General features: G+C 37.0%; 1 protein-coding gene across 3 annotated transcripts in view; it reads right to left on the reverse strand.

The window, feature by feature from the left end:
* The window catches only part of BCAT1 (branched chain amino acid transaminase 1), a 107,318-nt gene that overhangs the window by 34,900 nt on the left and 54,951 nt on the right, over positions 1–17,467 (reverse strand). For all 3 annotated transcript variants that reach the window (XM_055318915.1, XM_055318914.1, XM_055318916.1), the window contains exons 4-5: positions 15,539–15,649; positions 13,073–13,192 (exon numbers count right to left, since the gene is read on the reverse strand). In XM_055318915.1, the coding sequence (XP_055174890.1) occupies positions 13,073–13,192; positions 15,539–15,649 (231 nt within the window). The remainder of the gene's footprint in view (positions 1–13,072; positions 13,193–15,538; positions 15,650–17,467) is intronic.

The following is a 17,467-nucleotide window of genomic DNA, read 5'->3' on the forward strand; positions in this document are numbered from 1 at the left end:
TGGAAAGCACCCAGTACCTCTTTTTCAAGCATCCAACAAATAGCAATTATTATTGTTTTTATAAATACTCACTTATAATAGTAACAGTGGTAAATAAATTTAGTATGAAACAACATGCAAAACATGAAGGTGACATTAGGATGACTATAGATGGGACCATGGAACTTACATTCAACACTCAATGTTGAAATTGTGGGAAATGAGAGAGCTTGGGAAAAAGATTATTATACCAATACCCTGGGAAATACAGCTTGGTATATCTGAAATCAACCCTAAATAGAAATTTTAGCATGGATTATTAAACAAGTGGTTAAAAAAACTTGATAGGGAAGTACCCAGAAGAGCCGGAATGAGTCACTCTTAGAAAAAGCATGCTTCATTTCCCTTTCTGAAATGACTAGATCAAGGTTCAGCAAACTTTAGCCTGCTTCCTGTTTTTTTTTTTTAAGTCTTATTGGAATACGTGCATTCATGCATTTATGTGTTGCCTATTGAGGTTTTTGTGCTACAAAGCAGAGATGAGTAGCTGCTTGGCTACACAGAAAAAGTTTGCTGACCCGTTCTCTAAAGGATAGGAAAGTGCTCCTGTAGCATTTTCCTTATATCAAGAATGGTCTCAAAACCAAGATCTCCTCACTGACCTAGCCTCAGGACTCAGATTTGACTTTGTGATTCCATCTAGTTTTGTTCAATTGACTGGGCCAAGCACAAAATGGGCCTGGAATAGAGAGACAACTTAGACCAACAGAGGGAGCTGACAACTGCAATGAAGATGCTCCCCAAATAGGCAAGTCCCAACCCAGCTGACCAAGTTGGGATCCTTGGTGCAAGGGAGCGGATGTTACACTCAAGGAAGCCCTAAGAACTAACTGTTTGAAACAGATGCACTCTACTTCTGTCAACTTCATCTAGTCACACATTACTGCCTGCCTATATAGTCACCCTCAGAAGTAGAACCATGTCAGAAGTAGAGCTTGGAAAATCTTTTAAATATTTTATTAATTTTCCCTTTCCTCTGGATCATTTCACCAGCTTAGAAATATGCCATAGTATCTCCCATCTAAAACAAACACATTCCCTTTACCACATGTCCCACTCCAGAACAACCATTTTACCAAGGACCTTCACGTTGCCAAATCTAATGGTCAGTTCTTGGGCCTCACCTCTCTGGTCCTGTGGGCAGGATATGCCACAACTGATCACTGCTTCCACATCCTTTATTTGGCATCTGATACACCAAGCCCTCTTTATTTTTCTTTCTACCTTATAGGTTGCTACTTCTCAGACTTCTTAGTGGATTCCTTTTGATCTCCCTTCTTTCTAAATGCTGGCCTGCCCCAGGGCTTAGTCCTCACCTTCTTTTCATCAGTACCTAGAATTCTTCACTTAGTAACTTCGCTCAGACCTTTGACTCTAAAAGGTATTATACGTTAAACACTAGAATGTGTTAAATTCCAAACCCTCCTCTGAATTCCAGACTTGTAGATCTAGAATTTAATCTAGAATTTATCAACTTAAGCTGATAACTCAAGCTTAAGTTACCATGCCCAAAACTGAACTCTAGCTTCTACCCATTACTGCTCCAACAAATATGCAAGAAAAACCTTTTCCCTCACTCTTCCCCATCCAACAAATGGTCACTTATCCAGGTACTCTGAACCAAAGGAAAACTTGACCTTTCTCCTTTCATATTCATATCCAAACTGTCAGAAAATTTTGTGAGTTGCAATAAGTATCTTTGAATATACGTCTTCATGTGAACTAGGGGGAATACATCTACAACATGAATTCCTTGAAGAAAGCCTGCATTTTCAAGATTCCCAAATGTAACTGTCTCATTTTATTCAATTTACTAATAATTATTATTATGTTTGTTATATCAACATAATGGTTGCATAAATTCTGCAACCTTATTTCATTAATTCTAAGATGTCTGTTTTTTCTCACATTTAACATGTCTGAAATCCAGACTTAGCATTTTATAATTACTATTGGCTAAGTAGTCTTCATGGCAGAGCTGGCATTACCAGACTTGGAATTAGCTGTTCATACTGATAGTACTTCCAATGGCTTATGGCCATTGGTGATGCCATACATGTTGAGTTTGCCATTTAAAATCTCTTTAAAAAGTTATAGTAAGATTTGGCACTGAAAAGAAAAGAAAAATTACTGCATAGAAAGGTACAAAAACAGGAGCAGGACATGTATTTGGTATCAGTCAAATAAATGTTTGTAGTAACCTTGAACAAATGCAACTGAATATTTTCCTGCAAAGCATCAACCAGTCTTCTCATGAGACCTCTGGCAGAAGAAATCCATATGAATATAAAGCTGTGTTTGCTTTTATTAAGATACATGCAAAACTAAAAATGCCTATCACAAGCTGAGCAGTATAAATGATAGCAGGAAGAATTGCAGATGTCCTCTGAAAACACCCATTAAAAAAAAAAAAGCTAGTATGAGTAATTCATCAATCAGGATTGTTAGGAAAGTAATGCATCATAGTTTAGCGATGCTTTTCCATTTTGGTGCATAAAACAATTTGTTACTTATATTTTATGGTACCCTATATTCAACTAAGTGGTAAATGTGAATGAATTAGTACCTTACAGCTAAGAAAATGGGTACAATCGAGGTAGATCTGTATGCACTGATGTGGAAGGATCTCTAAGACAAATTCGAATGCAAAAACAGTAATACAAAAAAATTGTTCACAGTATGGCTGCCATTTATGTAAAAAAAAAAAAAGACAAACACAAATGTAGAGAGAAAGAGAGAAAAGGTAAATTTGGGGAGCCAAAAACAGGTTTCATCTATGGAAACTTAACATATCAACAGCTGGCACTATAAATCAGGGAAGAAAGGCTAGTCCACTCAATAAATAGTAATAATGTGGTATCCATATGGAGAAAAGGAAAACTGAATTCCTCATACAAAGTTCGCTTCCAAAAGGATTTTTTTTTTTAAGATTTTATTTATTTATTCATGAAAGACACACAGAGAGAGAAGCAGAGACATAGGCAGAGGGAGAAGCAGCCCCTTAGGGGGAGCCCAACACGGGACTCAATCCCCAGATTCTGGGTTCATGATCTGAGCCAAAGGTAGACGCTCAACCACTGAGCCACCCAGGCATCCCCAAATGAATTTCACTTAAATGACAAAGCAAAACTCCAAAACAGAAGTATAACCTCAGAGTAAGGAAGAATTTCTTTAAAACACATAGAACCCACAAAATATATAGAAAAAAATAAGTTCAGTTACATTAAAAATAAATACTTCTTTTTTGTTAAAGATTTATTTATTTTGGAAAGAGGGGAGGGGGTAAAGGCAGAGATAGAACTCAAACAGACTCTGTACTGAGCATGGAACCCACTGTGGTACTTGATCCCATGACCCTGAGATCATGACCTGAGCAGAAACCAATAACCAATAGTTGGATGTTCAACTGACTGAGCTACCCAGGTGCCCCAATACTGCCATTCTCTAAAAGATACCAGTAAGACTGAAAAAGACTAGACACAAAAGCAAGCCACAGACTGGAACACTATTTGCAATACATTTATCTGACAAAGGATGTGTCACAGAATGGAAAGTTACTTTGTGAAATGTATCTCTGACAAAAGATTTATATCTAGAATAAGAAAAAAAATTAAAAAGACAAATCATTTTTTAATGGCAAAAGACTTGCAAAAATACTTCCCAAAAGGATTTTTCTTTCTTTCTTTCTTTCTTTCTTTCTTTCTTTCTTTCTTTCTTTCTTTCTTTCATTTCTTTTCTTTCTTTCTTTTTTTTAAGATTTTTTTTTATTTCTGAGAGACACAAAGAGAGGCAGAGACACAGGCAGAAGGAGGAGAAACAGGCTCCATGCAAAGGAGCCCGATATGGAACTCGATCCCAGGAATCCAGGATCACACCCTGAGCCAAAGGCAGATGCTCAAACCTCTGAGCCACCCAGGCTTCCCAAAAAGGATTTTTAATAGGCAACAAACATATGAAAAGGTACTCAACATAATTTGTCCTCAGGAAATAAAAATTAAAACAATAATTATGGGTAAAATTAACAAGATATTACCAGTGTTAGCAAGGATATGAAGCAAATAGAATTTTCATACATTGCTGATGGAAGAATAAACTAGTATAAGCATTTTAGAATTCGGTTTTGCAGTATCTAGTAAAGCAAAACACACATATATCCTTCTATTCAATTTAACTCCTGAGTACCAAAGAGAAGTACATATGTCCATCAGAAGACATGTGCACAGATTTATAATAGCCAAAACTCAGAAATATATCGATTGTCCATCCATAATAAAATCATCCCATATTTGGGGGTAGGAGATAAAAGGAAGAGAGAATAAAGAATGAACTATGGAGTACTACTCCCAGTTGATTCTGGGGAGAGAAGAGGAATCAAGAAAGAAATATTTCAGAAAGGGTAATATTTCAAAAATATTTTAATGGGATTAGTTATTTTCTAATCCCAACTGTATTAGTCATATTCTAATGTTAACTGGGTGTTGGGTGCACAGATTTTTGTATTTAATTATTTTCTTTAAATTCTGTGTGTATATGTGAATGTGGTATAAAAATCTTTGAGTCTGGGAACCTGAGCAAAGAACTATTGCCAGTTTCATAAAAGAAGGATAACATTTAATGTACAAACACAAGTATGCAGGTAAAAGTATGAATATATACCTCTGGAAGGATGTAAGAAAAGCTGGCAACAGGAATTGTTTGGAAGTAGGCCAATTGTGGAACTCTGGATGAGAATGAGAGTGGAAAGGAAGCTTTCCAACTCAAATACCTTTGGTAATATTTGAGCTTGTTACCAGATAGTTTTCCCTCCCCTAAATCGCTCCTCTAAAATTCCAGAAAACTACTCTTGTGCACTATTAGCAGGAATGTAAATTAGTGCAGCCACTATGGAAAACAAGTATGGAGACTCTCGGACAAATTAAAAATACAACTACCATATGATCCAGCAATTCCACTTCTGGGTACTTATCCAAAGAAAACAAAAACACTAACTCAAAAAGATATCTGCAACTCCATGCTTAATGCACATTATTTACAATAGCCAAGACACAGAAACAACCTAAATGTCCACTGATGGATGAATGAATAAAGAAAATGTAGTATACACATACAATGGCATACTACTTGGTCATGAAAAAAGAAGGAATCCAGCCTTGCAACATGGATAGACCTTGAGGGTATTATGCTAAGTGAAATAAGTCAGACTGAGAAAGACAAACACTGAATGATCTCACTTCTATTTAGAATCTAAAACAAAAATGAAAACACACACAAAACAAGCTCATTTATACATTTATATAGAGAACAGATTGGTGGTTGCCAGAGGCAGGTGGTAAGGGATGAGAGAAATAGGTGAAGGGGATCAAAATGTACAAACATCTAGGTACAAAATAAGTCCTGGGGAGGTAACATACAGCATGTTGACTATAGATAATAATACCATATTGTACATTTGAAAGTTGCTAAGAAGAGTAAATCTTTTAAGTTGTCATAAAAAAAATTTTTTTGTAACTACATATGTAACTAGACTTATTGTGGTGGTCAATTTGCAATATATGCAAGTATTAGATTATTATGTTCTATACCTGACAGTTATACCTGAATTTTAAAAAATTTGTAATAAAAATAAAATCCCAGAAATAGAATGACAAGTTTGCATGTGAAAACTGATATTCCTAAACTTGGAAGTATTATAACTGAACATAAGATGTTGGTGTGTGTTCTACAACATGTGTATGTATTGAATGATAGTGTGTATTTATGTAATACAAAATATATATTATAATATCTGGAGTGGCTGGATCAAATACAATGGAGAGCAGGAAAGCTGTTAGAGAAGGAAAGGAAATCGACACAAAGGTGGACCGATATTAGACAAGATGGGAAAGATCTTAGGAGTCTGGTCTACTGCCTTTCCACACTGACCACTGTTACTGAGCCACACTCCACATCTCTGCAGCATGGACCCCCCTCTGTCAGGACTGTCAGTACACATACATTCACTTTGTGGGTTTCTCTTATGAAAAGGGACTACTGCACCAGATACTGAGTTCCCTGAGAGCAGAAATGGGGCTTTTGCACAGCACTGTATCCCTAGACCCCGCCCCACAGGCTAAGAGTACAGGGGTTCTTATTGCATTTCTTTGGGGCTGTATCCTAATTTCAAAAATGATATCAGCAGCTCCTACTCACACACACCATGCCTGATATTTAGGAGAGCTTCATAATGCTAAGGGCTGGCAACAGCATCAGACAAGTGACTATATTTCATCAAAAAGAACCAGGACTTCCCTGAAAAGCAGCAGAACTTTCCTGGATTGTGAAAGTAAGACAGGCCAAGCACATCTTGCTGGGAAACACTAACTCTTTCAAGAATTCTCTGAGTTGTATATTGTCAATGCTCCCTGCAGTATTATATAAGGTAGTAGGGAAATGGAATCCCAGGAAGGGAACTGGGGCAAGTGTGGCAGGTGTCCAGCTTGGAGAACTTTCCAGCAGCCAGATGTTATGGACTGGATATACACATAGTAACCTACACAGAAATGAAAAACAATGTGCCTTGGGGACACATTAGGATATGTAAGAATTTATTTATTTATTTATTTATTTTATTTATTTATGATAGTCACAGAGAGAGAGAGAGAGAGAGAGGCAGAGACACAGGCAGAGGGAGAAGCAGGCTCCATGCACCGGGAGCCTGACGTGGGATTCGATCCCGGGTCTCCAGGATCGCGCCCTGGGCCAAAGGCAGGCGCCAAACTGCTGCACCACCCAGGGATCCCCAGGATATGTAAGAATTATAGAACAAAACCATGTGTAGAAATTAAAATGCCAGGCATATAATAAGACATACACTTAAAAACACAAACTGAAAGAATATTCATTTAATACATGAGATGATTTCCAGGGAGGGGAGGAGGAGATGAGAACAGAGTAGGGAATGAAGATGGAAGGGAATAAGGAAACACAGAGCAGAACATCAGCGCCCATGATGGGAAGTGCTGTGAACTGAGAGGTAGTAACCAGCTGCACCACAACTCCAGGAGTAAAACTGAAGACAACAACAATCATCCCGTATGATAAGAATGAAATGGACAATACCCTTGAGAGGCTGCCCATTGGCAGTGGATGGTAGCTGATAATAACAAGTTGATTATCACAGGCTACCATCAATGCAAATAAGCTGGATCTCTAAAAACAAACTCAAGGTCTGAAGATACTTAGATGGGGCTGAAAACAACTGAATCATGTTAACAGAGTTATACAAATGAGAGTTTAATGTTGTTTATAAGCAGCCAAATGAATGAAGGAATCTGTATCTATATAGATCTATATCTATCTCAAATAGGATTGCAAAAGAATACATAAAAAGTGTGAGCAAGGGGCACCTAGATGGCTCAGTTGGTTAAACGTCTACCACTGGTTCAGGTCATGATCCTGGGGTTCTAGGATTGAGCTTTGTGTCTGGGTCCCTGCTTGCCAGGGAGCCTGCTTCTCTCTCCCTCTGCCTGCTGCTCCCCCTGCTTGTGCTCACTCTTTCTCTGTCAAATAAATAAAATATTTTTAATAAGTAAATAAAGTGTGGACAAAACAGTTATATGATCACAAATTGCTGCTATACCTAGTTTTCAAATCTGTTCAGATTCTTTCATTTATAGAGGCTAATTGTGGAGAGAAAAGAAGATATAAGATGTATGAGCTTAAATAAAGACAGTGAATAAAGGGAATTCTTTTCATGGGAACTGTTATTATTATACGTTACATTATATGTGTAATATAAAGATTTTACAAGGTGATAAAAGGAAAAGAAAGACATGTCTATGAAATTTATGTCCTTAAGCTCCCTCTGCAGTGAACCAGAAACCAAGGAGTGGACCATTTGGCAGCAGGAGTTTTATAAATGCGAGCTCTAATGAAAACGTCATCCTGAAAGATTTCCAGAAGTTGTGAATGGGGAAACTGTTTATGTGAAGTGATTGAAAATGTTCTGCACTGTTAAGATTGTATTCTGTGCATCTGAGGTTGGAATTAACCAAAAGCAGACTGCTTCTCTAGTTGAGCTCAACTCCAGAAGTTTATTTGGGGCGGTCTGAATGTAGAAGTCCGAGTTAACTGAATAGGACAGATTTATCACCTTCCATATAAGCCAAGGTTAGTTTGTCTAGGAATACAGAAAAAGTCAAATCTGCTGGTAGCTTGCAGATCTGTGGCAGTCAGCCAGGGACGTATCAAAGGGGCAGGGTGGGCTGACTTGGAGACCATCAGATGCAACCTTTCTCCGTGACACTGATTCTCAGCTCTGCTATTATTCAGTGTTTTAATTATCTCCAGTGGGATGAGAGGACCCTGAGCAAAACTGGAAGAGTGAAAGGCCGAGAGCCATGATCACACAAGGGGATTTCAGAGTCTCCGTGGTTGTGCTTATTTTGCTATAGACTATGGTCAAAGCATCTGTACACTTATTAGAATCACTGAGGAAATAAAGCCTGTGTCTGTTTGTATGTCTATATAATTGTACTTGCTTGGAGTTACTAAATAGAATGAAGTTGCATAAAACATGTTAAAATCAGCAAAACCCAGCTTCCAAAGATATAAGGTTGTTCGGTACCCAGTATTGAGCCTGACAGCCATGTAATTTTAGCTTCTTGTCTGATAAAGTGAAAATTTAGAGACTATTCATGTAAATGTTCTTTATTTAAATATTAGGCTTTCAGATTTTATCTTAATCTCCAGTTGACACAACCAGCAGTAGCCTGAAGCACTCCAGCTTTCAGTTTCTCTTTGTTTCTACCTACCTATAAATATTTCAGAAGATATTAAAGGGATGCTAAAATTCTTTTTTAAAGAGAAATCCCTTGGTAATGTGAATGATTTTATCCTCTAATTTAAAATTTATTACAAGAGGTTTATGTGCTGTTTAGTATTTTAATAATATGACCTTATAGAAAAAAAATGTTTTTTAAATTTCTACCCACTGGCAGCCTGGTATTTTTTATTGGCAATCTCTACCCACTGGTTACATATTAATAGGCTAATTATAAGTGTTCCAATAAAATACTATTGTGTTTATTATAATCCTAAATCTAAAAGGATTTTAGTAATGGATCCAATCATTATCAAAGAAGCCTGAAAGACATGAAGAATTGCACAAAAACATTCATACATAGGTATTACCTATGTAAATCTGTAAAAATGTAAGGTCAGTTAATTATAAAACATGTCAAGAAACAGAACTCAGTGCACCTGGGTAGCTCAGTGGGTTAAGTGTCTGCCTTCAGCTCAGATTATGATCCCAGGGTCCTGGGATTGAGCCCCATGTCTGGCTCCCTGCTCAGTGGAGAGCCTACTTCTCCCTTGCTCTCTGCTGCTTCCCCTGTTTATTCTCTGTCAAATAAATAAATCTTAAAAAAAAAAAAAAGAACACTTTGCAAATACAATGAAACTCAAAAGTTGGCATTAGAACCACTCTATTACATGGCAGCTACCAAATTGTACTGGGCATGAGAAGGAATAATTATTAGACTATTATATCATGGTCCCTGAAAGTGAAAACAACACCCTACCCCTGGGATGAAGCTGAGCTTTCAGAGAAAGAGATATCTCTACCTGGTACCAGTTTGCAATCCCTGGAACAAATAAAGCAGTAAAAACTGCTAGACGTATAGTTAATTCTCTCACAAGGCTTGAGATGGTGATACTCTTGAAAGTAGTTAAGAAATCCCTGGAGAGTTTGTTTTAATGCAGAGTCTCTGATCCTGGCTCCATAAATTTAGATTATTTGGATCTGAGCTGGAGCTCAGTACAAATACGCTTGTTGTAGAATACTGAATATTCTATACACACAGGGGAATACCACACCCAGGAATAGAGATGGAGAACATGAGCTCAAGGAGGGGGTAATATCACTTAGTAAATTACCCCAACATATATGCACTCATTCAGAGAAATCAAAAATACTTCTTGGATCAAAGATCCACTTAATCAGTTAATCTAACCATGAAAAGAACATGAGAGAAAAATGTGGATGTTAGCCAGCAGCAGATAAGACCAAAATATCAGGTAACTGATACAGAGGTGAGCTTTTAATTATTCTGTGAAGCCAGTGACAATACAGAGCCATCAAGAAACTCAAGTAACCTAAAAATGCTGGGAAAAGGGTACCTGGGTGCTCAGTCTGTTAAGCACCTGCCTTCAGCTCAGGTCATGATCTCAGGGTCTGAGAGGATCCCCCTCACCCCGTCAGACTCCCTGCTCAGTGGGGAGCCTGCTTCTCTTCTCCTTCTGTCTCCTACTCCCCCCCATTTGTGCTCTCTCTGAAATAAATAAAAAATCTTTTTTAAAAATTTGAGAGACAGAGCGTGCATGCACAAGCAGGGGGTGGGGTGGGGATGGGGTGGGGAGGAGCAGAGAGAAAAGCAGACACCCTGTTGAGCAAGGAGCCCCATGTGGGCCTCGATCCCAGGACACTGAGATCATGCCCTGAGCCAAAGGCAGACAGTTGACCAACTGAGCCACTCAAGCACCCCAAATAAAATCTTTAAAAAAAAAAAAAAAAAAAGGAAAGAAAAAGCCAGCAAAAGTTAGTCATCCCTGATGAAAGAATCCCAGTGAACTCTGAGCCACTGGGACTAATCCTCCAGCCAGTACCTCACTTACCAAATGCAGCCACCATGAAAAGACAGTGCATAAAAATTACCAGACTAGATTGTATAACATCTGAGTGGTGTACGAATGTTTAAATCCATATGCTTTAATGAGCATTATCTGTATTAGGCTCATTTCCAAATTATAAGTAATTGTTTTTTCTGCCTGTACCTTTACTTAGAAAAATTCTAGTTGATATAAATATACCAACCAAACATAAATAATGCTGACTTACCAAATGATATCAGTTATTTCCTTTGATTCTTAACTTACTAGTTACAAAGCAGATTTTAAAAAATTCTTGATTCTGAGGTCCAAAGCATAATCAAATAGGTAAGTTGATATAGTGGGAATGAACTACTTGACACAGCTTTTGTCTCTGAGATTCTTGAATTTGGGCAGGCATCAGAAACACCATTCTGATCTACTCAATGAGAATCTCTGGGGATTGGAGTCAATATGTATTTTAAAAAATTCCTGGGTGAGGGCACCTGGGTGGCTTAGTCAGTTAAACATCCAGCTCTTGATTTCGGCTCAGATCATGACCTCAGCATTGTGAGACTGAGCTCCATGTCAGGCTTTATGCTGGGTGTGGTGTCTGCTTAAGATTCTCTTTCTCCCTCTCCCGCTGACCCTACCCCTCTCTAAAAATACATATATACATACATACCTGGGTGATTCAAATGCAAAAAGTTGAAGACCACCAATAAGGAGGATTATTGTGACAGCAGGCTGGACTACAAAATCAGGTTTAAAAGCTTATCTGACTCTATCTAGATAATAGAATTCTGGAACCCTAACAACTTACTAAATCACAGAACTAAATACACTAGGAAACCACAGACCAATACCTTTTAGGAGCACTGACATAAATTCTTAACAAAATACTTGCTGAATACAAGATTTAATTTGAGTTATTCACTGTAACCAAACAGGATTTAGTCCAGGAATGCCAGGTTGTTTTAATACTAAAAAAAAAAATGAATAAATATAATCACAGGCTACAGGACAAAGCCACATAATCATGCCAAGACATTCAGAAAAAGTATCAGCAAAATTCAATATTTATTCATGACAAAAACTCTCAACAAACTCAGAATAGAAGAATCAGATCTTAGAGTGAGAAAGTACTTCAGAATAAATGCAAGACAGTGCTCCCAGATTACTAACAATGTTTCAACCTTTAAAAATTGTTTCTTCCTATCCTAAAATTAATATAAAAACTGAAAAAATATATAAAATTTAAAAATAAAAGTTCATTAATATTAAAATGTCAGAGACATAAGGAGTAGATAACTTTTTTAATTGTCCCAGTTCTTTCAAGTTTGTTAGGGAGACCTCAATTCACAAAATTCATTATCTAGATTCTTAATAGTCTTTCAAAAGGCATCAAAAGGATTCCAAAGGACCATTGAGGTATTTATTCTATGGCCTTACATATTTCCCTATTTCTTGCCATTCAGATGGCAGAGTAGAGAATCTGGTAGGCATACAATTACCTAGTAGAGAGCAGAATGATGAGATTATAGTAAAGACTGCCATCTCATTCTCCCTATTCCTAAAGATCTCCATATGCCACAGTCCCTCCACTTGCCACCCACACGCAGCCTCCCCACCTCAATTATCCCTCCATATAAGACCACAGCTGCCTAAAAGAGGAAGGAGACAAGTGATAGGGTGTTTATAGAACATACTCAACCCACACAAATAGCCTTAGCTTCTCCACGCATGTCCTTTCTCAAGGGCACTCATCAGTATGCTGTGACCTACCAGCAGATCTTATGGCCATGTTGTTTAAAGCTATGACTCTAGCTCTCAAGATCCTTCCCTAACTCCCATTGTGAACTTCATTTTCAACACTTCCTATGAAGGAATAGGGCCTTCCACTGCCACTCCTTAGTAATCCCAAGACTTCAGAAAACTGAAAATAAAAAGCAGAAGCTCTCCCTCCTCCAAATTTCAAAACCATCACCACTTCTGCCTTGGAGAACTGCTGTCAAGAAAAGAGACATTACATTGAGGAATGTCTCTGAGGAAACTCAGGAAAATATGAGGAAATACTGGTTAATCTTAATTAAGCAGCCTTGCTCATTTTTTGACTTATTGACATTGGTAACTGTGGTGCTTCTGTACCACAATGGTGGAAATGAGTAGTTGTGACAGAAACCATATAGCCCATAAAAACAACAAACAAACATACAGCCCACAAAGTCTGAAATATTTACCCTCTGGCCCTTTAAAGAAAATGTTTGCTGACACCTGGTCTTGATAATCAGGAGAAAAGAGTCACTTATGGGGTTACTGGGGGCTATTTCAAACTATGTACTAGAAGTTTCACATATGAATAAACGATGATAACTTGCCCAGCCTGAAACAGGGAGTCAATTTGTACCTCAGTTCCGATGAACGTAGGACGAATATACAGACTAGCAGATGTTGAATATGGGACCCATTCTTGATCCAATTTCACAAGCTGTTTAATACACTCTAAAAGCTCTTCTTTGTCAAATACCTGAAAGAACGGAAATCATAATGAATAGTGTTTTTCCTTCACTGTAGCAATAAGAAATGATCCTCATGAAAGCTTTAGACTGTTAAAAAAGCAGTAATAATAAAAAACAAATTTTTTTCTGTGATTTTTTTTTTCTCTAAAATTATGGTGGGATGATGGATTATCTCCATAGAAGAAAGAAAATATTGGATCCCTACCTCTTACCACAAATATCAACTATAGCTGGATTATACATTTAAATGAGATAAAACATTAAGACTTTTATAAAGTAAAAATTAAAAAAAAAAAACTTTGGTCACCTTAAAGTAGAAAAGAGTTTTTTTTGTTTGTTTGTTTGTTTGTTTTAAGATTTATTTACTTGAGAGAGGGGAACTTGTGCGAGAGCATTGGGAAGGGGAAGTGTGAGAGGGAGAGAGGGTCCTTAAGCAGACTCTGCACTAAGAAGCAACAAATTGGGTGAAGTTACTTCCAACACATAACTAACCAAGGATCATTAACTGGAATATGTTAAGATAGTGAGAAAGACACAGATGATTCAACAGGAAAATGGGCAAGGGCAAAGGCAAAGAGCAGTTTATTTCGAAGGAGAAAAAGGTTTTCATATACTAGATACTAGTGACAGTTTGTAAAATAAGTCGCTTCTACTCACTTAACAGGGCAAAGAAATGTACTTTCAGAGATGTATGTCATGGGTCATCCAAAGTTGAAATGAGTCAGAAACACACATCCGAGTACAACTCATGACATCAAGAATTGGCTACTTAAATGAGAACTTACAACAGCAATCGCAGCACATATAGAAATTGAGATCACCAATCATATAGGACACATCATCACCCTAAGTCATTGAAGATTTAGTGGAAATAGAACTTGACTAGGAATTAAGAAGACTTGCACCCAATTTCTTGCCCTGTTCCTTTACTCTGTGGAAGAAGTCCTTTAAATTCTCAGGGCTTGAGTTTTCTTCTAGGTACAAAGGTGCTACTAAGATGTTTAACACATACTTTTTTTTTTTTAGACATACCTTCCTGAGGCTTACATTAGTTAGTTATGACTAAACAGGGAAGGAATGTAAAACCACATCACACAGTTTATGGCAGAGCTGATGTCCAAAAGATGTTACTTCCCTTTCCTTCTGTCCCCACTTTAAAGTACTTCCTGGTAATTTGTCTGTAATGGCACAAGAGTGAAACTAGTCCAAAGAACTTACCTTCGTTTTCCTTCTGGTAGTCTATTATGGCCTTGGAAGGAAGTGGGTGAAACATGGGTTACAAAAATAGGGAGGAAAAGGAAAAACCTGGCTAAAAAGGAATAGTTACTTGGGCTTCTTCAAAGCACAGCTTGGGCTACGTTCCTGAAAGTTAGGCACACAGGATTTATAAAAGAAGAAAAAGACTCCTTTGGTTCACAAAGGCAGACTGGTCATATCTCAGGGAAGGGAAATAATCTAAGACACCTCCTACCTAGACGTGAGCCTTAGGATCTAAATCTAACCCACCGTATAATGAATTCTGCTCTTTAACAATGTTATAGACAGTAACCAATAGCATGAAAAACCATTTTGATGTCTTTTTATTAAATAAGCTGGGGGCAAAGTATCAAAATAATTAAATTACTGCAAACTTGCTAGTGTCCAAAGCAATTAGGCAAAATACTCCCAAAATATCTGCGTGGCACACCATATTTTCCACTTCACATATAAATTTCATAGGGTCTTCAGATTTTACTTACTTTAGTTTGAGGTATAGTTTTCTTCCTTATCCTATTATGTCCTATATACACATTAATCCTCCCCTTCCCCCCTCCCCACACCTAGACATTCATGAAGAAAGACTGTGGAATTGCCAAGTGGTATTGGTTATTTCCTTGTATTTTTACCTCACTGATTACAAAGTAGATAAGAAGTAACTTAAATGTTCATATGGTTTGTACTGAGTATTGATCTAACTACAGTTGACCCTTGAATTACGTGAGTTTGTACCACATGGGTCCATTTGCATGTGGATTTTTTTTTTAATATAGGGCAGTAGTATACTGTATTTTCTCTTTGTGATTCTCTTATTAACACTTCCTTTACTCTAGCTTACTCTAAGAACCAAGTCTCTATAATACAAAATATGTGTTAATCAACTGTTTGTGTTTTGGTAAGGCTTCCAGCCAACAGTAGGCTCTTAGCTTAGTTTTTAGGGAATCAGAAGTTGTTACAAACAGATTTTCAATTCCCTGGAGGTCAGCGCTCCTAAATCCTGCATTGTTCAACTGTATTCAGCAATGATCTGTTTTGAGGTAAATTCAGTGACCCATTACATCAAGAGAAACACAAAAGAAACTCCTAAACTTACATACCGGCAAAGTGGCTCTCAGAGCAGATCGGTGCATTCTATCCATGTTGAGGTCTGGACGAAACAGGCGAATTTTATTATCTACTCCTCGAAATGCCTTCAATCCTTCAAATAACTAAAGAAAAAGAGAAATAAATCTCAGGGGATAACTAAATGAAAACAATCTCTGTGTTTAAAAGATTGACTTTTATGGGCACCCATTACCTTCATCATGTCAAGCTGCTGCATAAACCAAAGATCGCTAAATCTAGAAAAGCCAACAGTTGACAGCCTGGGTCTTATAGCTGGCTAAAAATAAGTTCTTTTAGTACCAAAATCTGATAGGAATTTAAAGTTATCCTTGACTTAGCAGGAGCCATATTGCCAAATGACACCTCAATGGAGGTGGGAAGAAAACCTCTCCAATCACACAATATGGGCTAACTGCCCCGAGAGTGAAAATGGAAGCAAAGAATCCACGGCATCCTGCCCTAAATGCCCATGCATTCTTTCATTTAATCTGGCTCATTCAAACTCTGGATAGTAGATAATCTAGATGTGACCAGGGCTGGTTTAGCCCCCAAATCACAGAAACTAAGCAGCTCAAGACCTTCCTATGTTAGAGGCATGCCACTTTTCTCAAAATGCCCCCTACCCCCATGACACAAACCATGGGCATGGAGGTTAAAAGATTCTGAAGTAGCCACATACTGATATACACAGAGAAAAGAGAAAAATCAATTTTAGTGGGAAATTTTAACGCTGGCTCTCTATATATCTCCCAGAACAAACAGGCTGAAACTCAGTAAAGATATGGAAGATTTAAACAACAGGAACAACAAACTAACCTAGTGGACATACAGAACCCTGCACATAACACCTGCAGAATGTATGCTCTTTTCACATATTTTCTAACCATAAATAAGAAATCAGTATCAGTAACAGAACTACAAAGTGTCAACATTTTGGAAAAGAGGAAATTCATCATTAAATAGAGTATGAGTCAAGAAAAATAATAGAAATTAGAAAATTTTTGAACTGAATAATAGGCCTTTAGAAGCTTATAGCCTTAAAACTCAGCTCACATGAGAAAAGAAATCAATCATGTAGCACAATTTCAAAGCACTACATTAGATTTAAGTGCAAAAATCTAACTTATTAAATGTATCCAGAGTAAAGCCTCAGTTAAAAGAGAAGGTTGTCAGATTGGACCCAGTAGAGAACATGTGAAACACACCTGAAACAAAAAGACATAAAAAGCAAAATGTCACACAAATTCTTTCTAATGTAAAGCTGTGAGGCTATATTATTAATACAAAACTAAATTTTAATTCAAGAAGCATTACTGGAGATTAAAGAAAGTAATTCATTGGGTTCCATTTACTTCACTTTAATTTTAAAATTGTATGCACCTCATGTAGGTTCAAATGTATGTAAAAATTATATGATTATCTCATTAAGTAACAGATGCAAAATTATACAAAAGGATAACACAGCCTGACAAAGTTGGATTTATCTCAGGAGCAGAAGTTAACATTAGAAAAATCAATTAATGAGATTCATTATGTTAACAGCTTAGATAATAAAAAACTATATGATCATCTCATTAGATATATAATAAATGCAACTGAGGAAACTAAACATTCATTTGAGATTTTTTTTTTTAAGTTTCCCAGATAAGAAGGAAACTTTGGTAAGTGATAAATATCTACAATGAACTTGCAGCAAACATTACGCTTAGTGATGAAATTTAAAGCTTTCCTTTTCAGAGTGGGGATATAATAAATTGCCTATGACTACTGTAATTCAATACTATACAAGTATAATAAGGCAAATATATCAAATCATCAGATAAAAGGTTGAAAAGAATAAAACTGTCATAGATGATGAAACATAGATAAGACTAAATATGTAGAAAACCCAGAAAAACCAACATACTGTTTTGAAATTATTT

Source organism: Nyctereutes procyonoides, unplaced genomic scaffold (assembly GCF_905146905.1).
Source record: "Nyctereutes procyonoides isolate TBG_1078 unplaced genomic scaffold, NYPRO_anot_genome, whole genome shotgun sequence".
NCBI classification, from domain to species: domain Eukaryota; kingdom Metazoa; phylum Chordata; class Mammalia; order Carnivora; family Canidae; genus Nyctereutes; species Nyctereutes procyonoides.